Source organism: Podarcis liolepis (assembly GCF_965112155.1).
Source record: "Podarcis liolepis genome assembly, chromosome: 2".
NCBI classification, from domain to species: domain Eukaryota; kingdom Metazoa; phylum Chordata; class Lepidosauria; order Squamata; family Lacertidae; genus Podarcis; species Podarcis liolepis.
Window position 1 is genome coordinate 53,361,397 of NC_139555.1, and position 27,400 is coordinate 53,388,796.

At 41.1% G+C, this 27,400-nt stretch overlaps 2 protein-coding genes across 9 annotated transcripts in view; one reads left to right on the forward strand and one right to left on the reverse strand.

The window, feature by feature from the left end:
- The window catches only part of DPYSL3 (dihydropyrimidinase like 3), a 52,760-nt gene extending 38,499 nt beyond the window's left edge, over positions 1-14,261 (forward strand). For 3 of the 6 annotated variants that reach the window (XM_083487758.1, XM_083487761.1, XM_083487762.1), the window contains exons 5-14: positions 504-565; positions 1,039-1,119; positions 1,786-1,854; positions 5,384-5,504; positions 6,611-6,767; positions 8,916-9,057; positions 10,022-10,192; positions 10,996-11,175; positions 12,234-12,396; positions 13,501-14,261. In XM_083487758.1, the coding sequence (XP_083343884.1) occupies positions 504-565; positions 1,039-1,119; positions 1,786-1,854; positions 5,384-5,504; positions 6,611-6,767; positions 8,916-9,057; positions 10,022-10,192; positions 10,996-11,175; positions 12,234-12,396; positions 13,501-13,589 (1,235 nt within the window). In that variant the 3' untranslated portion in view covers positions 13,590-14,261. Of the gene's footprint in view, positions 1-503; positions 566-1,038; positions 1,120-1,785; positions 1,855-5,383; positions 5,505-6,610; positions 6,768-8,915; positions 9,058-10,021; positions 10,193-10,995; positions 11,176-12,233; positions 12,409-13,500 lie in introns of all 6 variants that reach the window. The other 3 variants (XM_083487757.1, XM_083487759.1, XM_083487760.1) reach the window with 1 other exon arrangement.
- Positions 14,262-18,750: 4,489 nt separating this feature from the next.
- The window catches only part of STK32A (serine/threonine kinase 32A), a 74,526-nt gene continuing 65,876 nt past the window's right edge, over positions 18,751-27,400 (reverse strand). For all 3 annotated transcript variants that reach the window (XM_083487830.1, XM_083487831.1, XM_083487832.1), the window contains exons 10-13: positions 26,228-26,353; positions 25,489-25,617; positions 23,910-23,974; positions 18,751-22,780 (exon numbers count right to left, since the gene is read on the reverse strand). In XM_083487830.1, coding sequence (XP_083343956.1) covers positions 22,687-22,780; positions 23,910-23,974; positions 25,489-25,617; positions 26,228-26,353 — 414 coding nt within the window. In that variant the 3' untranslated portion in view covers positions 18,751-22,686. The remainder of the gene's footprint in view (positions 22,781-23,909; positions 23,975-25,488; positions 25,618-26,227; positions 26,354-27,400) is intronic.

A 27,400-nucleotide genomic window follows, 5' to 3' on the forward strand; every position in this document is an offset into this window, starting at 1 on the left:
TGTTCCCCAGTTGTATGATAAGTAACTCTTGATTCTATGTGATAATTATCTTAGTGTAGAAAATGGCTTACAAATCATAGTACTGATGTTATTTGGTATTGCAATACCAATACCAAATGGTTCAATCTCTTTTTGCATGCTTTCTTCCAGGCTACTAAATCAGTGTGATCCTGAAAGTGTCCTCTCATCTTTGTTAGATTTCTATAAGCAGCACTCCAAAAGGTGCCCACATGCCCAATAAATATTTTCCCTTTTCTTAAGCTTTTGACTACATTTAAGATTCAACAGAGCTTTGGCTAGATAACTTCAATGTTTCAGAGAATCAACTAACAGGACAATAAACAGAAAATTTCCTTTTGCTGCTGGCTCTTGCCAAAGATTCCCATTCCATTATGTGTGAGTAATTCCTCACATGACTAGTGGAGTACCGATTTAGAATGACGTGAAGTAGAGAATAAAATCTTATTTGCCAACTTTTCTTCTTATATAATCTTTTGCTTTAGGTGTTAACTCTTTCATGGTTTACATGGCCTATAAGGATTTGTACCAGATGTCAAATACAGAGGTAAGAACTAAGCTGTTCAACTGTGCTGTATGCATTGCTTATCAGCCTTTTAAAAGGGTTAATAATGTGTTTTAATTTGTGATTTTGAGCCTTCTTGGTGGCCTCATGTAGGACTAAATGCTAGGACAGAAATTAACTTACCAGTAAAAATGTCCATCATTGATTTGTGACAACTACAATCTAATACAAATACCGCTCCTCCCCATTTTTTTTATGAGGGCTACACAGTGTCTCACAAGACATCTAATTAAGAGGCAACAACACATGTAAGTGCAGCCAGAATTTATAGGCTTCAGCCAGTAGTCCTTTAGTGTGGACGTCTAGTTCCTTCTCCTGAGCTCTTTGGTAGCCCTTTCGAAGTCCAGTGCTAATAACAATAAATAAAGAAATAAAATCTCTGCTAATCAGAAACATGAAAATGTTGAACCACATGTTTTCTAATGTTGGCTTTCTTGTTAATTTCTCTTTTTCAGTTGTATGAGATATTTAGTTTTTTGGGAGATCTTGGCGCAGTAGCTCAAGTTCATGCTGAAAATGGAGATATCGTTGCACAGGTGATGTTGTTGTATCTTCTCTTTGACCAAAGCACATATTGTAAGCAGAAATAATGTATGTATACTAGTGTAAAACATGACACATTGTACAAATGTATTCTGAGAGAGCCAGGTGGGTCCTTAGATCCCAATCAGGTAGAGATTGTAAATGCCTGACTTAAGTTTCTGTCCTTCAACTGGAAATTCTAACCAATTAAGTAGGATTATGTTGTCTGAATACTGTATAGTTTGTCTTATGTCTTCTGATTAATCAGCAGAACTGGTAATGTACCAAAATTCTGAGACTTACAGTAGTTGTGTGCAAGCATATTATCCAGATGTACCTGGGTTTTGCAGATATTTATCACTGGCTTTAAATCTTGATTTCAGCACTATAGTTCTACTATAGTGTTTTGTTCCAAAAATCGTTTTGTAAATGCTAGCTTATGTAAAAGCTTAATAAGTTTTTAAAAAACTATAATAAGCTGTCAGCCAAGGCTATATAACATTTAACTACAGTCATTCCTGTATTAGGATTGGTTAACCACAGTAATCCTAGCTCTGGTAACCACACCTTTAGACTTTGCTCTATGCAACATATTCAGATGACTGTAATGTATTCAGATTTACTCCTTAATAAAAATTCTTAAATCTGTTTCTTAACTTCATTCTGTTTATATTCTTTAGGAGCAAGCTAGGATGCTGGAGATGGGAATAACTGGCCCAGAGGGCCATGTACTTAGTAGGCCAGAAGAGGTAAGATGTCACTGATGAATCAACAAACACCCTTCGGACAGATTGTTGCTGCTGCACACTCAATTTTGCAGTAGATGGTTTAAGTTCCCAGGGCTAACATGAACCAGTGCAGTTCCAAAAGCAACCCACAAGTCCTGCCTGGGCGAACTGGGCATTCCATAGCACATTCCTGCAGCTTTGCTTTTTATAGTCTTGAGAAACAAGACAGTGGAAATTAGGGTAATTAAAAGCACTCTCTAGTGGTGCATCTGCATGGTAAAATAATTGTCTAGAAATTTGCCAGTATCTAATTTCTGCTTACAGCTAATATTAGCATCCAGGTTCTTTATTATTTGGCCTATTAATCCACATTTTAGTTTAAGGCTGAATTTTATACTATCACTTGTGGTAATGAGGGTTGTTTTTTTGACAGAGTAAACACCCTTCATACATTCCTAGCGCTATAGTCAGGGCTGGCCATGGTAATTCTGCAGCACTAAGAGCAAAGGAAATTACTATGTTTAAATAGGTATAACTTTATACCCATAGGGAGCAGGAGTGGTAGGAGCATTACATTTGCACATAATACTTTCATTACTATAATTGTTCTAAAATAGGAAGGTCAGTGTACGTTAAATGCTAACATGCTTCTACAGCTGGCTTTGGAATAAGGTATCTTCCATTCATCTTGGTAGGTAGGGTGTAACACATTTTCCCTGCTTACTATATTTTTGTGGTTGGTTTTGAGGATTTTTGAGAAAAAGGACAGGAATTCTGAAACTTATGTAAGTTGTTTGCCCAGGCAGCTGTCCCGAGTCTCTCTCTATAGTGCTGCTGCTGTTCTAAGGTCGCTGGACTTCATGGACAGTCTCTTTACTCCTGACTCAGAACTGTCTTGTGGGGAGGATGATGTGTTAACCACACATATGGTTTCCTTAGCACACATCCTGATGGCACATGTGGTATGGTTTTTGGACCGCAAGCCTCAGTCATTACCGAATAGTTGCAGCCATGTGGAAAACACACCACTTTGGTTATCTGGAATGTTGCACAAAACAGCCATTCAAAAATATGTTATTTGGGATTCCTTTAAATTTCTAGGATAAAGCTACTCCATAATTCAGGGAAATCTGAACATGTCTGGGGTATAATTGAGATTCCGTGTGTTGTAGATTGGTGGGGAGCAAGTTGGCTGTCCTGGGGCTGCAATTCCCCATCACCCTGATGAAGATCTTAATTGCCTATTTCCTCTAGACTTAAAGCTGAGAAGCTACATATCTAAAGCATGCTTCCTTTAAGCATACAAGACTGCGCCATACTACTGTACAAAGTTCCACATTGTTTTTGTATTTGGATGTTAATTTGTTTTTCAAATTTGTAAGCAAATACCTTGTTGAGCACAACACCAGTCTCCTTCCTTGGTGTTGTGCTCTCTCTCCAGGAAAGCAACAGTGCACATACACAGCAGCTGCAGCACTCTTCCGTCTTCCTCCAGCTGGCTGGTCAAGTGTGTAATAAAAGGCATGTCTTAAATCACTTGCTATGAAGTTTTCTCTCTCTTCATTTTCAGCAGAATTAGTTCATAAATAATCACCTGCTATATAACAAAATGCTTAAATATTCTCAGGCTGGCTCATAACAGTGAAATAATACATTCAGAACATATATTGCAACAATATTTTGCAAATAGTTCAGTTTTTATCCCTGTGGGCAGCAAGTGATTTTTGAAGGTTGCTCATAGCTGCCTTCACCTGTGGAACAGGGAAATTGTGGTTTGGAAATATTTCAAACTTATCTTTGCTTGGAGGTTATTTATGTTTTGCATTTACTGGTGCTTCTCATAAACATCCTTGTGCTGAATTTCCAGCATCCCAGCTGTATAGCAGTTAGGTCTCAAATAACATTAGATATTCAGATTCTAGGGGGGGGGGCGGTGCACGTAAGTATGTAACTCTTGGCAAGTCCCTTTACAATGCTGACAGATGGAATTTAAATCATTTCCTCAGCAATTGGCAAGACAGCCAATTGTATATTCTTAAGTAAGACAGCCCTAAGAATTGTATTCACATATTCTTGACACTTTGTTAGAGAAGAAATTGTTTCAGCATAGGCAGATGGTTGAGTGAACAACTTTTCAAACTTTGATTCCTTGGTTCTTTTACAAGCTTGCCTAAAGTTGAACCTCTACTTACCACAGCCTCTTCTTACAGTATATGGTTTGTTTCAGGACACTCTTTTATTTTTTCCTTTCCTTTTTAAAATATCAGTATTTAAGCTGTTGGCAGTCAGAAGGTATTTTAGATTATGTCAGGCTGAACAGTGAATGATGTAATGCTCCAAAGATATCTTACTTGCTGAAGTGTTGAAAGTTATAACAGCAAGCAAGATATGAAAATTACAGGCTTCTGATGTCATGGGAGGCAGCAGGGGCCAATAGGAAGGGAAAACAGTCATCATAATTGGGTTGGAACTGCATCCTAAACAAATAACCAGCAGAAAACCATCCTCTTTTCCAGTACAGCCATTGTTAAGTAACAAAATAGACTCAGGCTGCATGCCTTATTCAGTAAATAAGCTAAAGCTTTAGTTCAAGATCAGTTTTAATCAGTGAGGGTTAAACTTGAGGACTGAGAGATAGGGAGATGAGGAGAAGAGAGAAATTGTTGTAATTGTGGGTTGTACATATAATAAGAATGAAACTGGCAAATTTTGGGTTTGTAGCTCACAGTTCTATGGCTCAGGTGGTTTGATTGGCTCTGCAAGAAATGCATGCTGTTGCTTTTAGAACAGCTGCTAATATATACTCAATGTTAACTGTTAATAAAAATGATACACAATTTTATCACCACTAACAAATTAGTGAACTCCATTTTTTCCTTTTTGCTGCTGCTTTGGGACCATTCATAGCCTAAACAGTCTCTCTGTGAATTATTATATTCATTTCTATCCTGCCTTTCCTCCAGACTGGTACCCATGGTGGCTTCTGGATAAAAATATAAAAACACAAGATAAATTATTCCTCCTCCTTTCCCCCTGTTAAGTAACTGACTGCTGTATGGAGCACATCTCTCTATTTAGCAAACACCGGTTTCATTTACTAAATGGGTTCAATGGGGGGATACAGGGTTAATGCACAAGCTAAGCTTAGACATAATAGCCTCACATAGCAGGTTGTGTTAGCTTTCATCTTTCAAGGCCCAAAACTGCTACTGTGCATGATTTGCAATGTTTTCTATTGCAAAATGCATGAACTACTGTGAATGAAGGAGTCTTTGGAGAGAGAGAGGACAGTTGTGCAAGAAACACCCATCACACATAAAATAGAAAGTTGATACTGTGTTGGGTAGACTTTGGAAAGGTTAGTGAGGGAAGCATTTTAGAATTTAATGCTTCTGCTTTGTTCAGGATTTGAGGATCATTCTTTTGTTGCTGTTCCAAACTTTCTTAAGGGAATGGAAAGGTCATGCTTTGAAGTGGAATATATTGTGTCATGCAAAGTTACTGAACTCCTTTGCTGTTTTCTGAGCTCACAGCCCCTTCTCTGTTTCAGCTGGAGGCTGAAGCTGTCTTCCGTGCAATCACCATTGCCAGCCAGACCAACTGCCCCTTATATGTGACCAAAGTGATGAGCAAGAGTGCTGCTGACCTGATTTCACAGGCCAGAAAAAAAGGTGAGCAGCTGCATCTTTGTTACCTTACTTACAAGGCTTGCTAGAATGGCTGTAGCCTCTGAATGACTTTAAAAAAGGAAATCAATATAAAAACAACTAGAATAAGGGTAATCATCTTGTGGACTACAACTCCCAGCAGCCCCAGCCAAAATGGGAGGGCCACATATTAAGCGCTCTTGAACCAGAAGAACAAAAACCAATAGCACAGAAGCAGCCAATTAAAAGAATACAAAAACATAACTGAAATAGACCAAGGGCCACAAAGCTTCCCCTAAAGAAGGTTTTCATGATCCTCCTGAAAAGGAGTAAGCATGGTGGGCAGTGAATTCACTTGGAAGAGGATCCTGCCATCAAGGAGGCCTGCTTATTTTAGCCTTCTTACATCAGAAGATGAGGCTCTTTATCAGCTATACCTTTAACACTGTCCTTCAAAGGGGTCAGTGCTTTGTTCCGTTCTTCAGATAATTCCTTTTGAAATTTATCCAAGATTCCCTTTGCCAGCTCAGTGTCTTCTGTACATAGTCTGTGTTTTTTGGCACCATCGTGGGTCCGTCTTCAACGTCATCAGAACCCATCTATTGAGTCAGTTTATGATGTTAAAATGAATCTTCAGAGTCCGTTCTTTCACTCATTGTGATATATCCTTCTCAGGGTCAGTGTTAAATCTAAATAGTTTTAGGATTTGGGGTACATTTAATCTGTTATTTCATCTGGCTGAGGAGGAAAGAGCTGCTCAGCTTGCCATCTTTATCAGTGATGTCACTGCTCCCCTTGGACTAGTTGACAGGATATTTGAACCTTGATTTACCAAGTCCTAGTCTGACACTCCTTTAAGGAACCCTGGGTTTAGAGCTTTAAAGGCAGTCTGATTTGTCCTTGAAAGACCGGAAGTCGATGTAGTTCTTTAAGCATAGGTGATATATGCGGTCTGCAGCAGGTTCTAATTATGGCTGCCATATTCTAGAGCTAAACTAACTGAGGATGGCACTAATTTTATAAATGTGTACTTCTGCCAACAGAAGCAGCTGCAGGCCTAGCTCCCCCTCTCCCCTTCTGTAAAATGTATTGTCCTTGCCCTAAATCTCTGTTGTTATTTTCACCATCAGGTAATGTAGTGTTTGGCGAGCCAATTGCAGCCAGTCTTGGAACAGATGGAACACACTATTGGAGCAAAAACTGGGCAAAAGCTGCTGCATTTGTGACCTCCCCTCCGCTGAGTCCAGATCCAACAACCCCTGATTACATCAACTCCTTACTGGCCAGGTTGGTTATAGCGAGAAAGGGAAATACTCTCTCTTGCAACCAGTCCTATGGAAAATGAATAGTAAGATGATGTTTAGAGCTAACATAAACAGGAAAGTAGTGAACTGCACCCACTCAACTGGGGACTTTCCAGATTCTGTTTATATTGCCTTGTTCATTTGGAGCATTCTGAGGTGTTGCTATTGCAAGTGCACATTTGCATCTGGAATAGCTCATAAGACAGCTTCAAACTGAGGACAGCGGTGATGCTGAAAAAGAAGGGATATTTACTAAAAAAATTAGACATATAGAAAAACAAAAGAAGTGGGTCATTTAGCACTGGGGGGTAGTTAGCTGAACTGCATGTTGGCACAGACCTGGATTAGTGAGCACCCAGAAACTAGAAATAAGGTTTGATGTTTGGAAACAGTGAGGTATATCTCAGATTTCATGTTTGGAAATAGTGAGGTGCATCTCAGATTTCAAATTGTATCCGTTGACTGGCGGCTTGAAGAGAAGACTGAATAAACTAGGTGTGAGTTGTATTAAAACTGACCAACATGGAAAAAAATATTTCATAACACATATGAAGTGGCCAAGTCCTGGAAAAAAGGAACCATGCCTGCTTTTCTTAAACTCTCTGCTCAATATTCTTTTGGCTATAGTCTTTAGGAGGATTGCATGCCTGTTAGTTAGCTAGTTTTTAGCAGAACAAATCTGACTGACACAAATCTCTCTGTGTAGTAAAGCAGACATATGGCACCAAATTATTAAGAGGAGATGGAGATTATCATTGGATTAGGACTTGTGTTCTGAAGCCCAGACTGAGGCCACGAGGCTCAGAGACTCTTTGAATCAGAAAATCAGACACAGGGTCCATCTGGAAGGCAAACAATCTCTATAGTTTCCTTTTTTAGTGTTTAGACAAGGCTTTAAGCCCCCCCCTTTTTTTTCTTAATTACCGTGCATCCTTTCAGCTAAGTCCCCGGCAGCTAGCAGACGCCAGGAAGCAGGAAGTTTCCATGGAACTCTTTGCATAGTCTTTGGTATGATTGTTAGGCTATGACCATTGTTTGTTGCTGCCCTCTAGAGCCACAAGCAGATAAATATAATGGATGAAAGCAAATGACTTAGTGTCTTTAGACACTACATGAACTTTGAAACAATTTTAAGTTAATAGGTTATGCTAAAAGCTTGTTTCATACAGTGGTTGAAATACTTTGGATTATGTGGGTCAAGGTTTTGTTACATTGCAGGAAAGGGTAGAATAGAAACAATGTAGCAATTCTATCATAGACGAAATCTGGATGCCTTTCCAGTAAAAGATTCTAGGTGTGGCTAAAGTAATAAAGTCTTTACCTTTACCAAGAAATAGACAAACCAAGAAGCAGATGCTTTAGGCAGCCAACCAGTTTTATTTCTCTCTCCTTCACATAACATTTTGACAGTATGTCGTTGAAGATTTCACTGCTAGTGGGCAATCTCTTGTGACTCCAGTATCTAATTTTCACACTGAGAGCTGGTTCTAATCATATGCTGTTCTAAAAAAAATCCTGCTCACATACATTGTACCCCCCTGAGCATTATAATGTGGAACCTGTGAACTCCTGCAAGATCATGGCTCTCCTTCCATGAAAATGAAAAACACTTTCTGGTTTCACAGGAACTGTGGATTCATCTTAACACTGTTCATGTGAATAGACTTGCATCAGCAGACTTTCTTTAAAGCACAGTGTTGGCACTGATCTGTTGTCTGACTCAGTTGTCTGCAATCAAATCAATCTGGTGCTAGCTGCAATAATTTTTTTGCTTCATTTTTCAAGAGCAAATAAATCTTCAGCTGAAAAAGGTTCTTGAATAGGTTTAGGTTTACAATGATCAGTAAACAGGACTGTCTCTGTCTTAGGCTTACAATCTAAAAGGCATGACACAAAAGGAAAACAGATGTGGGAGGAGGAGGGAAAAAGCAATATTGGGCATTGCTACTTAGTCACAACGTTCTTTTATACATTACTTTTCTAGTTCACATTTATGCTAATTACAGTTCTGTGCCCTCATTTTTGTTGCTGCTGTCGTTACAGAGAGTGGAAACTTTCAGTAAACTACTTGGAGATAAAAGCATTCTTGTATGACTGAACTAATACATTTTGTTGCTTGTCTCTGAGCTAGTGGTGACCTCCAAGTCTCAGGAAGTGCACACTGTACATTCAGTACAGCGCAGAAAGCAATTGGAAAAGACAACTTCACAGCAATCCCAGAGGGGACCAATGGTATTGAGGAACGGATGTCTGTTATTTGGGACAAAGCAGTGGTAAGAGAAGAGGATGGGGAGGTGGGGATTGATATTACTTGTATTATTTATTCAGTGTATTAGTTGCTTGCCTCACAGAAGTCTTGAAGTGACATAAAAATTAAGGAGCATAAAGTATAACGTAAAATCATAATAAAGAACTATACATTACCATCAGAGCCGTACAGTAACTTATAAAACAGAACCAATAAAACAGCAGCAGAAAAATACCATAGACAGCTATGTCATAATCCATCAAATATATTGGCACCATGTGGACCTTAGTGTGAAAGCATTCCAAAGCAGGTAGCCACAAATGAAAAGACCCTGTCCCTCATCACCACCCTTCAAATCTCCTTCAGAGGGGGGGACCTGGAGGAACACCTCAGATGACAGATCAAAGGGTCTGTGGAGGTTCTTATTGGGAGAAACGCTCCAGAATATATTGGTTGTGCATTTAAGGTGAATCTGCTTAATGACCTGCTCTTTTAATAATACTAGTTTTATCCAGAATAAAGGAAACTGAATTATTCAGCTATTGGAAATGAAAACTTCCCTTTGTAACCCGTATAGCCCCTGTTTAAAACAGCTGCATGGTTGTCAGCTTGTTTCTGAGCCCAATTCAAGGTGCTCACATTAATGTTTAAAACCTTATATGACATATGCCCCAATTATCTGAGATTGCCTCCTTCCTTACAGACCCTCTGGGTATTAAGACTGGCAGAGAGGACCCTCTTGGTAGTTCCACTACCTAGTGGTGGCCCAGGTGAGGGCATTCTCTGTGGCAGCTCCTAGGCTGTGGAATTCCTTCCCCACAAAGGGGCATCTGACACCTTCATTATATGGTTTCCGATGTACTCTGAAGATGCAGCTCTTTATCTTGGCATTTGATATCTGAGATTTGTATTTTTGGGACCTTCTTTATTCCTGTGACTGTAACTTGTTTTACTTGCCTTATCTTTCTTTTATGATTCATACCCAAAAGGCTACGGGGAAAATGGATGAGAACCAGTTTGTGGCTGTGACAAGCACCAATGCTGCCAAGATCTTCAACATGTACCCAAGAAAGGGCAGAATTGCTGTTGGATCAGACAGTGACCTTGTCATATGGGATCCCGATGCAGTGAAAATTGTATCTGCTAAAAGCCACCAATCAGTAAGTCTTTTGCTGGTCAGTAAGTCTTTTAACTTCACAAACTGACATGGTCAGTTTGTGAAGTTAAGCACAGGAATATAGGAACCTGAGCCCTGGACAGCTTTGTCCTCTCTTCATTCTGGGTTGCTCTTTTCTGCTTCAGTCTGCCTTAGCCCACCCACATCCTCACAGAAATGAAGTAGCAAACAAAAATGAAATGTATTTCCTTATTTTTAAAAAAGATGTTTAGGCTATAGGGCCAAAGCATTCATCTCTTGAGGGCAAAAAGTTTTGGTCCTGAATGCTTGTGTGTTTTCAGACCTTAGGAGGAATGCAATGCAGTGCTAATATCATTTAGTTAGCACAAGCATTTCAGCTTGCCAGACAGAATGATCCCCCACCTGCTGTTCTTGGGTTTCATAGAGTGTATCTTTTTTTTTTTTTCTTTTTAAAAATTTATATACCGCCCTATACCCATACGTCTCAGGGTGGTTCACAGGATAAAATAGAATACAAAACCGCAAAATACATAATCACATCAACAAGAACTCAATCTCTCTCTCTCTCTTACACACACACACACACATTTTAAAAGGGCATAGGGTGTCAGTCAACCCAGCTAAAAACAGTTAAAATAATTTTAAAAGATATTTTTTTTAAAACACAATTTAAAAGCAATTTAAAATAAGAAGCAGTACTCTGCTGGTCAGCAGCCAGGTGGCTAGAGGCAGGGGTAGGCCCGCAGGGTAGAGGGTTAGACTTGGCACTGGTTTAGGTGGGCTGGTGGCTTGATGCATAATGAGTCTGACTCCAATGTGTTGTAGGCAGCAGAATACAACATCTTTGAAGGAATGGAGCTACGTGGAGCCCCCTTGGTTGTCATATGCCAGGGGAAGATAATGATGGAAGATGGCAACCTTCATGTGACACAGGGGACAGGACGCTTCATTCCTGGCACCCCTTTCTCAGACTATGTCTACAAGCGCATCAAAGCAAGGAGGAAGGTAAGATAGAGAAGCCCAGTATGTAGGGTTTTAATGATGGTGTCTCTTCCTTCATACTGCTTTATGGCAAGGGAACTGTGCACCACAGCTCTTTCCCATGCTGTGAAGATACTACCAGAAGCCCTGATTCACATGGGGGTAGCCAGCATTGTCCTAGTTTCTAGAAGGTATCATGCTTATGTTGGGTACAGCTGTCATGCGGTCTCCTCTCTTACAGCCATGAACTTCAGACATTATCTTTGTCATAGAGGCAGCCATAGAGTAGTAGCTTCTACAATTGAGAAGGGACCCTTTCTGTGTATCATTAATGAGAAATGCATGGCTACAGTTCCTTCCTCAGAGAGCTTCTCCTTATTCAGATTGCCTTGCTTGGTAGCATGTGTTTACGAGACCAAAATCTGTAGTAAACCATCATATCACTCCCACCCTTCTGCTAATTGTGGATGGGTGAGACAATGATGGAGAAGTCTGTGAAGGCCTCTGCACTGACAGTTGAGCCGACAGTTGAGGGAAGCCAGGCCTAATACAGGGGTTTTCAACCTTTATTGGTCCACGGCTCCCTTGACCAAATACATTCTTTATGTGGCACCCCTGTGGGGCTCAGAAGCCCAGTTATGTCACCCCTTATCTGCACAGCTGGCAGCCTCTCACCCTTTTTTGAACACCCTCCCTTGTGGAATGTTCCCTCAGCCTCCTCTCCCCTTGGGAGTCCTCTGGGCAGCCGCTGCCACCGCCCCTGGTTTCTGAGTGGCACCCCCTGCCCCAAAGAGAGGTGTCTCCTCACATTGCCCCACAGGGACCTGGGAAGCACCTTGTGACCAGCCCAAGAGGCACCATTTGCCTGGGGAGCTTGTAGCCAGAGCTGCTGCAACAAACAGCTATGGAAGCCTTTGGGAGGCAGAGACACAAGAGGGCATCAGAGGAGGGGGGAAGGAAGGAAAGAGGGACAGAGGCCAGTGTTGCACCCCTGACCACCATTCAAGGCACCCCAGGTGCCATGGCACACTGGTTGAGAACCACTGGCCTAATACATTGCTTTTTTCTCTTGCCTGTGACAGATGGCTGAGATGCATGCTGTGCCAAGGGGCATGTATGATGGGCCTGTGTTTGACTTGACCACTACACCTAAAGGGGGCACTCCTGCAGGCTCTACTCGGGGATCACCTACCAGGCAGACACCCCCAGTAAGGAATCTCCACCAGTCTGGATTTAGCTTATCGGGTAAGCTATCGGGTAAGCTATCTGTTAAGCTGATTGGGTAAGAAGATGGTACATTGATTGGGTGAGAAGATGGTACATTGATTGCAACACCTCTAGGCAGAAGGCAAGGGAAAAGGTGCCACTGGTATTTAGTACAGCTTCTCTAGCTGCAATAAAATCAAATTCACCCAGCTGGCAGTTTTGAGATTTGTTTCATTCTATTAGGCGGAGAAGGGAAGAGGACGTCTTTTCATTCCATATGCTTATTGTAACCTTTGTCAGCATTTATGTGTTAAGACCACTAGTGGATTTCACACACTAGATTTGTAGCCACCTATTCAGATTATCAGGGATCTCAAATAGTAGGAAAGTTAAGCCACACCAGGTGCCACTCTTTGCTGTGGAATGGTTGACTGTCATCTACTTTTTATATGATTTGCCGCCACTTCTCCCTTTATGGTGAGCATAGATACTTCCAGAGTTAGTTAGCTAGCTGTACCTGTGCCAAAACAATTGTGTTCTAAGATTTTATGGTTGACAAGAAAATAGTCTTCATAGCAGGTCTTTCGCTGGGAGATTTTAAAATGCTGGGGGACCGTGTCCCGGGGAGATTTTAAAATGCTGGCGGGCGGGAGCGAACGCTTCGCTCCCGACCCCTAGCATTTTAAAATCTCCCCGGGACAGCAGAGACTTCTCTGCTGTCCCGGGGAGATTTTAAAATGCTGGGGGTCGGCAGCGAATGCTTCGCTCCCGCCCGCCAGCATTTTAAGATTGCCCAGGGCAGGCGGGGGGGAAGGCAGGCGGGGGGGGGGGAGCAAAGACTTTTGCCCCCCGCCGGCCTTCAGAAGATGTCCTCTTCTGAAGGCCGGCTGTGGGCGAAAGTCTTTGCTCCCGACCGCCAGCATTTCCCTATGGGCTTTCGTCTTGCGATGCAAGCCCATAGGGAAATTCGTCTTGCGAAGCGCCTCCAAAACAGAAAACCCTTTCGTCTTGCGGGTTTTCCGTCTTGCGAGGCATTCGTCTTGCGGGGTACCACTGTATTACTTTTTCTTAGCCCTGTGAAGAAAAGCACCTAACTTCCTTTTCCTGCTTTTCCCCCTCTTTCATCTTGTGTATGCCCTGCAGGTACCCAAATTGATGAAGGTGTTCGTGCAGCAAGCAAGCGCATTGTAGCACCTCCAGGAGGCCGCTCCAATATAACATCTCTGAGTTAAGCACCCAGTACTCAGGGAGGGGAGAAGGGGGGGAAGGGAAGGGGGAAACTGTTATTTGAGAAAACTAAGCAATGGTACCTTGATATTTAAGAAGGAAAGAGCAACTTGAAGAAGCGTTCAGATTTTGAAGAATCAATAAGCCTCAAGCCTTATGTTTCATAAATGCTACTCGCTACCTAGCTTTAAAAAATATTGCGGGTTTTCTTTTCTGTTTATTCATAGCCTTAATATCCCCCCCCTTTTTTTTACATGCATGCAAATCTGACAGGTGACTAAGTTAAGAGTATGTAATTGTACATGGTGAGTGCTTGTGTGATAACACATTGTAAGAAGGGGATTGGATTAAAGATGGGAAACTAATGACATGAGCTGTTTATTTAGCCAGTTTTACTTGGGCAGAATCAACCAAGGAGTTTTAGTGTTGGGGAAGGGTGGGGGCAGAAAGTGGTGGGGCAGGGTAGTGGGAGGTGGACGGGGGGCAGACCAAGTAGATCTGTGTATTGTGTCCATGTTCTTCTGTTTCCGCTAAATTCAGACAAGACATAGTTGCCTCAGAGCACTACATGAGGCCATTGGAAAATTCAGCCATCTTTGTAATGGTTCTGTTGTATCACCTTCCTGTTAGAGATTTTATTACTTTGTACATTTTATTGAATAAAAAATGGAAAGGCATGGTTTTCCCCCCCTCCTTGGCTTGTCGAGGCAAAGTAACAGTTTCTTCCTCCCTCACAATTAATTTCAAGTTCTTGGGGTGGGGGTAGGGGAAAGGTATGCTCAGTTTGTACAGGACTGAACTTCTTGCCAAATCCTCTTTCTTTCATATCTCACAAACTGGTTAGTGAACTGGAAGTTGTAGCATCTCCTCTCATGAGGGCTGTGACTGATTTCCATTCTGCTCTGGAATCATTAAGGGCTTTTTGAATCTCTGGCTCTGTTGATTGATTGGATTTATATACTGCCCTTCATCTGTAGATCTCAGAGTGGTTCACGGCATAAGAATACAAGATAAAAACACAAAATACATAATAAAAGCAAAACAAACCAATAACCCCCAACCCCCTCCCACAAACACATTTAAAGGGATTTAGGATGTTAGTCAGCCAAAGGCCTGGTTGAAGTGGAATGTTTTCTCCTGGCACCCAAAGGTGTATAATGAAGGCGCCAGCGAAACCTCCCTGGGGAGAGCCACCACAGAAGAGGCCCGTTGCCGCCCTCCAGGTTGGTGTTAGTGGCATGCCTGCATGACCACTTTGAAGATAGGCAAAGCTCTTCTCAGTGTTCCTCACATTCTTCAGTGCTGTTTGGTACCATGGGTTGGCAACAGGGATCTGCATGGCCTCTGCATTCCACACACTGGTACAGTGGTACCTCGGGTTACATACGCTTCAGGTTACAGACTCCGCTAACCCAGAAATAGTGCTTCAGGTTAAGAACTTTGCTTCAGGATGAGAACAGAAATTGTGCTCCAGCGGCGCGGCAGCAGCAGGAGACCCCATTAGCTAAAGAGGTGCTTCAGGTTAAGAACAGTTTCAGGTTAAGTACGGACCTCCGGAACGAATTAAGTACTTAACCCGAGGTACCACTGTAGTCGCCCATGAAAAAGTGTATTTATAAAGCATCTACTTAATTTGCTTTCAGTTCAGTACACAAGCACCAAACAGACCATAGAATATTGCTGATTTTATCCGTATTTACACCAAAATACCTTTTCACTTTCTCTATTAAAAAGTGCCTTGTCAAACATTAATATGTATCAGGTAGATTTCAGTCAGGTATAAACAAACAGCATCTATGCCAGAGAAGTGGCCGCAAGCTTCCTTCAGTTTCAGCTGCAATAATCATGAACATTAAGTTATGTCAGATCAAACCAGCTGAGACCCTGTCTTTCCACAACAGTTGATAATATAGCCTGCGCAAGAAACAAGAAATGTGCTCGTAAATTAAAGGAGGCCCAACACAATAGGTTTACCTGTCAGCTTTTGGACTGCCCTTACCTGGCAGATTAGAAAATGACAAGGAGCAGTTTTGTGATTTAAACGGATAAAATTCACACAAAGTTAGCTGGTAGGCTTAAAATATGGAAGCTGCCTTGTTTTAGGAGAACTAAACACACTTGGTGAAATTCCACTTGCCCTATTAACATTTAGTCCGTCAGCACAAACATCTCAGCTTGCCAGATAGAATAATCTCACCTATCCTTCCTCCTTGCAGTTCCACAAATGAACTATGATGATAAAAACGTCCTTTGCAAAGAGCAAGACAATAATGTGGGTTTTGAGTCTCTTAGTCATGGCCTTGTTCCACATGATTTAAATGGATAATTTTGTTGCCTGACATTGGGCATGGTGAAGATGGAACATAAGAGTGTTTTTAAGGTAAAGCACTGTAGCTAGTATAACAGCATTGGAAGAGGCCTCTGTCATCTATGTGCCCAGTCTGCTAGGTTTGCTTCTCTGGTTCCTGGAGGAAATGCATGAGCATTATTGTATCCTGCTGTCTTTACTCCAATCTTTGCCAGGTTCATGCTTAAGAATATCCTTCACAGCAGGCTGCATGTTCAAATAACATCCTATTTAATAGCTGTTAAATTAATATAAGCTAGAAAAAACTTTTCTAACCAAAGGTATAATATGGGCCCTTTGTAAATATGCCAAATGACTCTAAGGTAAACTTGACCTCACATTGCCTAAGGTGCACAAATATGTATATGTTGTCAGTCACATTTCTATTTCGCCATCTTTTTGGTATGCTGGAGTAACCTTTCCTTCTGTGCCTCTAAATATAATACAGAATCTCAGTCACCATTTTTTCTTGGTTGGCAAGCTGACTTCACCAGTGACATCTGTGGTCTGCTGGCACATACTTTGCCTGCAAAACATCCCACATTATATCCCTGGTATCTCCAGGTAGGACTAGAAAATATCTATCCAGAACAGGGGAGCTACTGTCTGTCAATGTGGAGACAATATTGAGCCAGATGGACCAATAGTCTCAATAAAAGACAGCTTACAGTGTTCCTACAATAGTTGCATTATTCCCAAGTTGCCACAAGATGGGGCCAAACTACAATAAGGGAACACATACTGTTGAGCTGTGGTTTGTGCACACTTGCTTGATCTCAGAAATCGGACTGTGTGTTTTAAGAGGAAGAAATGTGATGAGAGATGGGAGTTAGTTTCTGCAACACGGACATAAGCATACTCCTTTCTGTGTCCACAATGGGACTTTTCACAAGTGGAAAACTACATACTGGCAGCCACCTCATGCTCATACAATGTAGGTTTTGTACACATTTTGATTCTGCAGGCTGCTTTTTTATATTTCTTATTTAATATTTTCTAGAATTGAACTTGATTATATCCAAGCACCTGTCTTACAATTGGCAATTCTTACTAGCTTTAATGGAAGAAGGGTAAATATATGCATTCTCACAGACTGGCATTAATGTGCTTCTAAATGTGATTCGTGGAAGACTTGTGAAATGACTGCTGTACATCTTCATTTGTGGCATCCCCCTAACATCAAACCATCAGCATCACAGAGCATACCTTACTTACTGCAGTAAGTTACCTGTTCAAATGAGACTAATGCCACTTCTGGCCACATTCTACAGGGCTCTGTGGATAACAGCACAGACCTAATACACATCAGATGTGAACTGAACCTGAAAGGCGGGATATCAAATCCAAACTCTTCTTCTTCTTCTTCTTCTGTAATTCACAAGAATAGATTCAGCTGATGAAAATTTCAGAAAATCAATGAGCTAGTCAAGGATGGCCATTCTTGCGCTTGTGACAAGTCAGCCTGACAGCAGGTGATCTATATGCAGGTGTGGATCAGAAACTGACAAACAGCCTCTAATTCTTGTCAACAAAAGTTTTAACACAACATGGATATCTTGATTGCTGTTTGCAATTGTCAGTTAACAAACTTGATGACTTTTTAACATAACAGATTGCTTGAGACTTTTTCCTGCCTTTGCGATTTGAGGTAAGTTTTTGCAATCTGGGATAAAAAAAGGATGTCATCAAGCTTTGAAAAATACATAAAACTTATTAACTGGCGCTCACTGGAGCTCCAGCCAGCAGTGAAAATCAATCAGATGTGTGAACTCCCCAACACATCAATGTCACCTTAAGTACTTGGAATTGGAAGGTTAGGAACATTCTATTCCTTTCTGAGAGTTGTTTTACAACTACGTAAAAGAACAGAAAAAAACTGAAAGATCATATTTGTGAGAATTCTATCTAAGCTTCAAATAAAATGAAAAGTGGCCAGAAAAGGGGGGGGGGGTGAAAGAGAGCTCATATTCCCACAGAAGCTCCCCTACAGAGTCTCTCTACTATGATACTTGAGCTTTCACATACAACCAGACACCTGTTGAGTATATTACAAATGTTGGGGACAGTCTAGCAGGATGTTCTTTGCAAACTGCAGTTTAAAGATATGGGGCTGTTCAAGAGCATGGATTGTGTATATAGTTAGTTTAGAAAGGTGCCAGGCAAACAATCTAGGGCCTTTTAGTCATAGTGTTTTCATGTGTTACTATGTTCTGTATTTTTATATGGTAAACTGCCCTGTGAATGTCACATGAAGGGTGGTATAGAGATTTTATAAATAAAAATAAGTAAACTATAATGTGGCAATTACAATGTAAATTAACTTCATTTTAAAAATGAAGTTCTATTGCCAAAAGTTCCAACTCACAGTTTATTGAGCAACATTTAATTCTGCCACTGTCCAAGGTGCTGTGTAGAACATAGGGCAGGGACCCTGCTGTCTGATGACAACCCTCATTAAATTAAGAAGAGAACAAGCAGGAGTTGGCCATGGAAGGGAATGCAGGAGAGGAGAATGACTAGTGCTAAGATGGTCTGGCAGAGAGTTGGGTCTCACCTTTATAATACAACTAAGCAGGTTTGCTGCTATTCACATTCTGGCTTGCCTTACAGGAAGATCCATGGCTATATGACATCCCCTCTTGGTCATCCCTTATCCCCTTAGCTACCTTATCAAAACAGACTCCGCAAACCTACAAATTTATTGAATGGGACAAGTCTCACTTATCTATCCAACAGACTTTTTAAACGAACATTTAATAAATCAACACAAGGTTGTTTTTTTAAAAAAAATGCAAGGGTAAAAAAGAGTCAACACAGTGTTAAGAGTCTTATAGAAAGTTTAATAGACCATGTTTATAAAATGGAAGAGAAGAAAAGTGCCAGAAATACCACTTGTGTATTTTCATTAAACCTGACATAATTACTAACCTGTTAACATGGATAATGAGCAAGCTGTCTTCGCAGCCCATTTCTATGCAAGACAAAAGGATGAAGCCTAAAACCCAATTGCTTACAATTGTTAGATATGTGACTATAACCAGATTTAATGCCTCCTATTTATCGCTGTGCAGAAAGCTATCCAGGGCAGACAGTGCATAGGCGGCCATTTTACTGTGGCATGTTGAACAACTGTTTACCAGTTAAACTTTTCATGGGAAGGTTATTGCTTGAAAGTGACAAGAGATCAAAACTGCACCAAGCAAGGGTAGCCTACACAGTGCTCTTCAGATGTTGCTGGGCGCAAACTCCCATAATCTCTGACCATTGGTCAGGCTGGCTGGGGCTGGTCAAACAACATCTGAAGGGCACCATGTTGGCTACCTCTGGAATGCAAAAAAAAAACAATTATTGCTGCTGCTTGGCCCTAAATTGGTAGTTCTGAGATAGCCAGCAGCTCATGTCCTCTTCAATCCAAAGTGCTGTCTTTTAGCGTTTTAAAATAGTGCAATACCTCACAAGTTGTGGCATACTCCGGGATTCAAATTAGACATAAGGCACTCCTGCCCACAAAAGTTTTATTCTACCACAAACACAGTTGTCAGCTACTGATTCTGTTGCTGCAAAACACATTTACCAACAGAGCATCAAATAGGATAGTATGTTTAACGCATTGTTGCATCTCACTATCTTTAATTCAAGAAAACAACCATCCTGGAGGAAGGGAGTTTTAACCCTCTCGCCTAGTGCAGTTTTTCTGAATGAGATGCTACAGCATAAATAGCAACTTCAGGGGAAAGTTTTTTGGGGAAATGGGACAGGCTTGAGTTCCACAGTTCCAATCAAGATGTGTGTGGGTGTTGATGGGGAAGTATACCTACAGAAATATGCTTATGCATTTACCCTAAGCCCACAGTTTGATATTCAAAAAAAAAAAAAAAATGGTGTCTTGCCCCATAACGCACAAACCTGCTTTACAAGTGGGTGTTTCACAGCTTATCATTGAGTTTTTTGGGCACCGATTGGATAGTGCCAATGACATCACTCAGTCTTTTGAGGCTGTCTGTTCTACATTGTACAAATCAGGCCTAGTAGCTCACATTCAGCCTTAAAAAAGCAACACATCTCGACAAGGCTATTCCCTGGTGCTGCAACAATCCCAATTTACTTCTAGGCTTTACATGCAGCTGAGATATCAAGCCAATGGGATTGGCGTACAGATTGTCCTAGCACAGCAGTAAGACTTAAATGTAATATAGTGTGAATAGTGGAAGTTGGACCAAAGCTGTGTTAAAGGGCTTTGTGGATTTTTCCTTGATACTATACAGTGACATGGGCTCCTCCCAGTTGAGAAGCAATGCCATGACCATTCAGCCTGGTGCAGCAGGCCAGGCAGAATGATGGCAGGGAGAGCTGGAGCCTGGGAGCCCCCAGTTAATCATCTCAGCTGTACAGCCCAGGCAGAGAGCACAGTAAGGCTATAGTCTTAGAGCTTATTCAGAATGTTGGCATCTATTATGCTTAATGCACCATGGCCAAAGGAAGGGTAGTTTGTGATCACCTTTTGTGCTGGGTAATGATGAGCTTGGGTATCTAATGATTAACGTTATACAATTGCATTCATGCCTGGTCTACAGAAGAGAAATTGATAAAAGCAATACCTCACAAGTTGCGTCTCCAACACAGGATGAGTGACACTACAAAGACACTGCTTCTTATTGAATACAACAGGCACACAAGGCAATGCTCTGATCCCAACTACTTTGGAACCCGCTTTGACTCTGGTTCTGGGAGAATTTCATACCACATATATTTCATTTTGGAAAGATTTTGGTCCCAAGACAGCTACTGGCCTTTCACCTTTAAAAGCAGCGGAGAGCTGGGTCACAGCCAGCTGCTACCTGGGGCGGTTTTCTTTGGCAGAAAGAAGCCAAAGTGTTTTGTTGAAAAATAAATTGCGGGTTGTTATTATTATTATTTTTGCAGGAAGTACACATAAAAAGGATGTAGCTAGAGGGCCTTAGAGAACATTTTATCGATTTCAACATCCAAGGCAGCAATTTTAGCTTAAGCTGCCTGAAGAAATAGATGGGCTTAAGCAGCCCGTCTTTCTTTGTGCATGCAGATAAACTACTTATTCCAGATGATTGGTCCTCTCCCCACAAGGCAGTGGCTTTCCTTGAGTGCAAGAGAAACCAGATATTAATAGAAAGCAGCTTCTCATATGTGAAAGCAGCCCAGTGAGCCTATAAAGCGAAGACGGGGTTGCTTGCTCAGTTAGCCAAATGTATGAAGTGTCTGTCTGCCTTGCTTCAGTACAGTGATTAAAACCCAAGATGCTGGGCATAGTCTAGCCACAGTCTAGTTTAACTCTAATTTTGAAATAAATGGCATTGAAAAGCACTGAACTTACAGCTGGATTGTGTCTATTCCTTGCAGAGTTTCTTTTTCTTTGCTGCTTTTCTTTTAAAAACATTTTTGTACACGAGTGTGCACGAAAATGAAAGGCCACCAGGGGGCAGTTGGCCGCAAGAGTGGTGGAATAATCACTCGGCTCATTTTGACTCCCGGTTGCAAACTATGGGCTTGACTTTCACATCGGTGAGATCACTTGGCCAGCTGCGTTCCAGCGGAAACATGGAGAGAAGAGAACATGGCGAGACGATGGCTAAAGTCCTGAAGCAGGACTGAGCAGAAATCTAGTGAATTTTTGATACATATAATATTGGTTTTCCTTAAAGAACTATTCTTAATATTGCCAAAAATGGAGGCTTATGTAATTGTTATGCTTTGTACGCTCACTCCACCTCACTTGCTCATTTCCCCTTTGGCAGCTCCTAGCAGATCTGAGTGCATACAGTGTCAAATAGCAACCTAAGGCTACAAAGGTAATAGGCTTCATACAGTTAAGTGTGATGTGATGTCATATTGATTTTAGGGGGCATCAACCTTTGCTGAATGACTATTCCTGATTATGCAGCCTTTATTTCATTTTAAAAAAAACAAAAACAATGTTTTAAGTTCAGCCCTATCCCCCACAGTTAGAGTTGCCAGTTGTACTTGCTGGTGAGTTCTATCTAACCACATCCCCTTAGAAGATTTTAGCGACTTATATCTTTGTTTGTACCTACCTGCCAACAATTCAATTTCTGATTCACATAGCAACTCTAAGATCACACACTCACCACATCCATTTGCCCTTGAACGCTACATATATAGTGCCAATAGTGTGTGGAGGGGGGAATCCATGGCAAATAATAATTCTTTGTATATTTTGAGCTGGTGTACTAAATATAAGCTTTAGATCAGAGTAGTTGCTGGTGCAGAAAAAGCTGGTGTTGACATTGGACTCTCTTGTTGTCCATTTGCACAATTTTAGTTTTGGACCATCTATTTGAAACATCTATTAAAATATGCAGCCACCCACCTAACAAACACTTAATAAAAACCTCATCACTTTCCTACAGGCAGTTGACGGAGCCCAGTAATCAGCAAACCCTACATCCTGCCACAGAAAAGCTACATAAAGAAAATATGACCTTTCTTCATTCTTGTTCCCTTTGAGGGGAAAACACCACCTTCTTTCCTGCTTTTTTAAAACACCGGAAAAGGCATAAAATGAGAATTTGCGCCTTATGCACTGCTGCAAGAGACTAGGCCCTAACTCCTCAGCTTCTGGTTTGGAGAGCCCATAGCAAGGGAAGCTGTCTGCCTTGTCTTGATAGCAGTGTGCAGTTTGATTTGTTGAGCTCCATGAAGTAGGTAAAGTAGACGCCTGGACCTTGGACAGCAAGACCTCAGCAGAAGCTAAACTGATTTCAAAGATTATTATTCTGGTCGTCTTCTTCCTGATTGTCTTTGGTTTGTGTCAGTGTCAAGTTCTCTTGCATTTCATTATGCTGTTTCCTCATCCTAAAAAAACAAAACAAAACACATAAGAGAAATCAAAGTCCATAACAGAGATGCAGCAACCAGGGTCAATAGCCTTCTGCAACCAGGATGACCAGGCTGGGAAGTGGGAAACTGATGCCTATCACTTCAGAACTGCTGAGACACATATGGAGCACTCTGCTATTTACATACTAATAGACTTAGTTGTGGACAAAAATGGTAGGGATGACACAAAAAAACAATATAGCCTGACATTAGTCATGTTGTGCAGTGATGGGGATCCAAGAAGATATGCCGGGTCTAAAGACCAAGTTATTTCTGCTAATATAAAATTTACCCTGTTGTTGCTCGTGCCAAGGAGCTGTGTGAGGAGGTAGGATGTGGGCCTCTTTAAATGCTCAAAGAGCGAACCCAAGTGAAGCCTGGTGGTTAGCTGGTCCCGCCCCTCAGTGAGTGCCCACCCCTTTGCACACATGCCATGGGCCAATTGGGCAGGAGGCTTGTATCCAACTTTCTTGGCCAGTGAGGAGGCCAGGATGGCATCGGAGGAAGTGGTGGCCAGCTTGCAATCCTGTGGCACCTTTAATAGATAAAATCTGCTGAGTTCGCTTTTGCTAAATTACCTAAATATCTAATTATTTCTGCTAATATAACATTTATCCAGTTACCGCTCGAGCCAAGAGCTTGTTCTTTGTCATTTATTTTAATTATTAGTTTATTTGAAATATGTATCCCCTGCCTTTCCTTTTTAAATGTCAAAGCAGCAAGCGACAAAATCAAAACATAATTCAACTATTTAAGATGTCAGTCACAAATTCATTTCTCAAAACTATGCATTGTTCCCTAAAGAGGTGCAGAAGAGAACAGAAGAGAGCTATAAACCCACCACAGTCACCATATACTTAATCACTGCCTACTTCAGGGAAATGGGCTGGCGTTGGCTTTTAAAATAATTTGTTCTAGTGGCAGCCCAACGAAAGAGCCTGTGAACATTACCTAACCTCCCAAAGCCTTTCAATAGATTTCATGCCAAACTCACTGCTTAATTATTGGAGGAATACTGATCAGACTTCCTTATATCTAAATAGTCTTAGTGACATGCAGTAGCACACTTGCCAAGATAAAGTCTACTTTTCAGCTCAATACTTACTTCTCCCTGTTGAAAATGATGAAGTCCCTTTGGATTGACTCCAGGTGTTTCTGAAGCTGGCAGGTCTTCCATTGTGAAACAAACAGAAAAGTTTATGTGATGAGATGACATTAAGGCCATAGACAGTTCACTGGGATATAGGGAAGTGATAGCAACAACAATAGTAAGCAATAGGTTGAATCCGGACAACTTAAGCCTCGGACAAGTTAATCATGACTTAGTGAGATTAACTAAGTTAATCTAACTTTGATCCAATGCTTTGTTTTTCACATGTCTCCAATGCTTTATGCACCTAAGATTCGAAAATTCATGTGATCTCTTTACATTCTAGCACAAAGGAACATTAAAGTCATCTGAAATCTAGGGATACTGGTAATGGTGGGAAGAAGATATCATAGCCCTCTGTCACTCCTGGATTCTGCTGCTTTATGAAGCTACAGAAAAATGAAGGGTTGCAGAATAAAGTTGTATGAGACTAACCCAATATATTCTGTAGGTGGGTCACATACAGAGTTAAAAGAGTGGACAATTTCAGGAAAAAATAGAAAGATGTGTGGGAAGCAAAAAGCTTAGGAAGATCCTCTTATTTTTGCCCATTTGTTCTCTTAACAGAATGCAAGGGTGCCTACTACTGACAATTCACCAAAGGGTAAATTTACCAACATAGCCACTTATCAACTATTTCAATCTGCCAAGCAGCAAGGAGAGTTATAGCATTATTTCACATCTAATACTAAATCTCAGAAGGGAGAGTAGTCCATTCTCAGACACATTCATAGACAGACAGATAATAGGTTTCAACTACACCAAGTGATGGGGGGGTTATGGTCTAAATTATTTGCCTTTGTACTATGTATTTATATTATATTTTGGAGCATCTCATATGAGCTCAACTCCATATAGCTGGGAGAGGGTAGAAGGATGAACCTAGAGAAAAGCATTAGGGTGACCGCCAAGAAAACAAGAAGGTGCTCTCCTATCACAATCAGTACAGACACAGTTTACTTTCCCCAATTTCTTCCCTGTCTGAACATGAAGGGCTAAGAAAACAGAAAGAATTATACACCTGTCTGTTGTAGAAGGGGAGTTTCTGTAAGGGCCCTTCAAGCAGGCTATTGCTAAAAAAAACTGACACCAAAGTCAGAAAGCATTATTTGCTATTAGCAATTATTTCATATTTCAGCAGTTTTAAAAGTGGACGTATAGAAAATATAGTACCAGTGACACACAGTAAAAAAGCAAATAATTTAGAAACTGAAGGAACTACTACTTCCATTATTATCCAAATCTGCAGAGACAAGCAGCCAAGTAGGGTGATGCCTTGCCTGTTTTGGCTGCAATCTTCTCTTCAAGCCACTCATTTGGAGCACTGCCATTAACGTCAATGCGATTAGACCTGAGTAAGCAGTTTGAGCATCACTGTCTCTTGTCTTTTGAGACCAATATGTCAGGAAGACATCTAACAAAGCTGGAACGCATTAAAATGCTGGCATCTTTACATCGGCAACAAGTCCACTGGTCTGTGCAAATATGAATTTCCTTGACTGAAACAAGGAGCCCAGCTGCCTGCAGCTCTCACCTCCATGGAATCATTTTTGCCGCTTTCCTTCTCCTTCTTAGCCAGGCGCTTTTTCTTCTTATGAAGTGGCTTGGACTCCAAGATCATTTCTTCAAGTTCAAAGGTAGGGTCACAGTTCAACTTCCCTTTCTGGGGTAAGGGGAGAGAGAATGTTCCAAACAGAATGAGACTCGCATGGGAAGCTGGCTCTATATCTATACTTGGGTTCTATACTTGGAAAAGAAACCATACCAAGAGCTCCCAATCACCCTGGCAACGCCTCCCCAGGCAGGATTGGGCAACTGGCTGAGGTAGGCGGAGACCTCCAGGTACCCCACTTGGGGAAGGCGAAGCCAAGCCTGCGCTAATGGTGTCGCATAGGGTCCACACAAAGGGCGCCCCCATTTAATGTGGGGAGCAGTCATTACCCCATCATCCTATTCACCATCGTCTAACTGGCAGGGGAGACCTGTAGGATCTGTGTGATTCACTATTTGTTGCCAAACTTTAATAAAAAGCAAAAAAAGCCACCACATTTTTGGTACGTAATTACAACAAAGACTACTCCCCCATCATTCCCCCCATCCCCCAAAAGAGGAGTTTGGCCATCACTGCAACCAATGAACTGGTTTGTTTTTAAATTGCTGGCTGTGTAAGCTGTCTTTTGTGGACTTCAATCCGAAAAGCGGGCTAAAAATATTCTAAAATTTAAAAAACCCTATCATTTGAGACTTTATATAATTACAAATATAATCCTTACGGTAGGAAGGAATCCAGGCTCCACTGTCTTTTGAAGGACAGCATCCCAGTTGATATCGGACAAATAAGCAAAGTCTTGGATATCGGTCAGTTGAGAAAACCGTTCCTCTGTATTTATTTCCATTAACTAGAAATGGGAATTAAATCAACTTGTAAACATGATAAAGATCAGAACAGAGAGAAAACAACAAGATTTTTTACTGTAAATTAGATACAGGAAATGACGGTGGTTTGAATCACTGTGCATTTCAGTCAGGCATGAATCCCCATTAAAAGCCATACGACTTAATTTAATCATGACTAATTTGCTGCATTGGTTTCAAATGCAATGGATCTTAGTCACAACTTTCACTAGATCAGGACCATTGTGCCGTAAGCAGAAAAGAAAAAAGGGCAGGTTACCAGTTTTACTCCTGATAACTCAATAGAGAATCCTCTTCTACAACTATATTGTGTAGCACAGCATAGAAGCAAGTCTAATCTATTGTTCTAATTTGAAAATATAATTAGGTTTTCCAGGAAGGAGAAAAGTCGTAATCCAGTCTATTTATCTTTACAGTAAAACATCTGATTGGGTTTTACGTAAGAAATCAATAAAATTTTGAGACAAAAATAAGGAAGCAGTCTAGGGCAGAAGACCAATTGGAAATTCTTACGCTCCATTTTTTCTTAAGTTGGCATTTACTTTTGCAGGCAACAACTGGTAGATCTCAAGCTCAGTTGGGTTATCTGAAGAGTTGCAACACATGAAGGGCAGTACAACTGTCACTTGCCATACAAACTTCAAAAATCTAACCTGTTGAACTAAGGGCAACAATATAGGGGTCTTTTCTGACATTCCTTGGGCAGCTTGGGAAGAAGCAGTGGCTCTTGTACTACCTCACAAAGAAAGTGTCAGAAGCCCTGGGTTATATGAGAGAGGTCCATGCTGCAGCTCCTTCACAATGCAATAATACTCTAGCTTTCATGAAGGGTGGTAGTGGCAGAGGAAGAGGAAGGAGAAGCATCACAGACTCTTCCCTGAAGGCTCCCACCATCGCTTTAGAAGCCAAGAGGGAGCTGCACTGTAGCAATTTCAACAGGAATGTAACATCAAAACGGTAACCACAGTTTTGCCTAATAAATTTAGGCTTTTGACAGTTTTTATCCATACAAAAGAAACATATTCAATTTA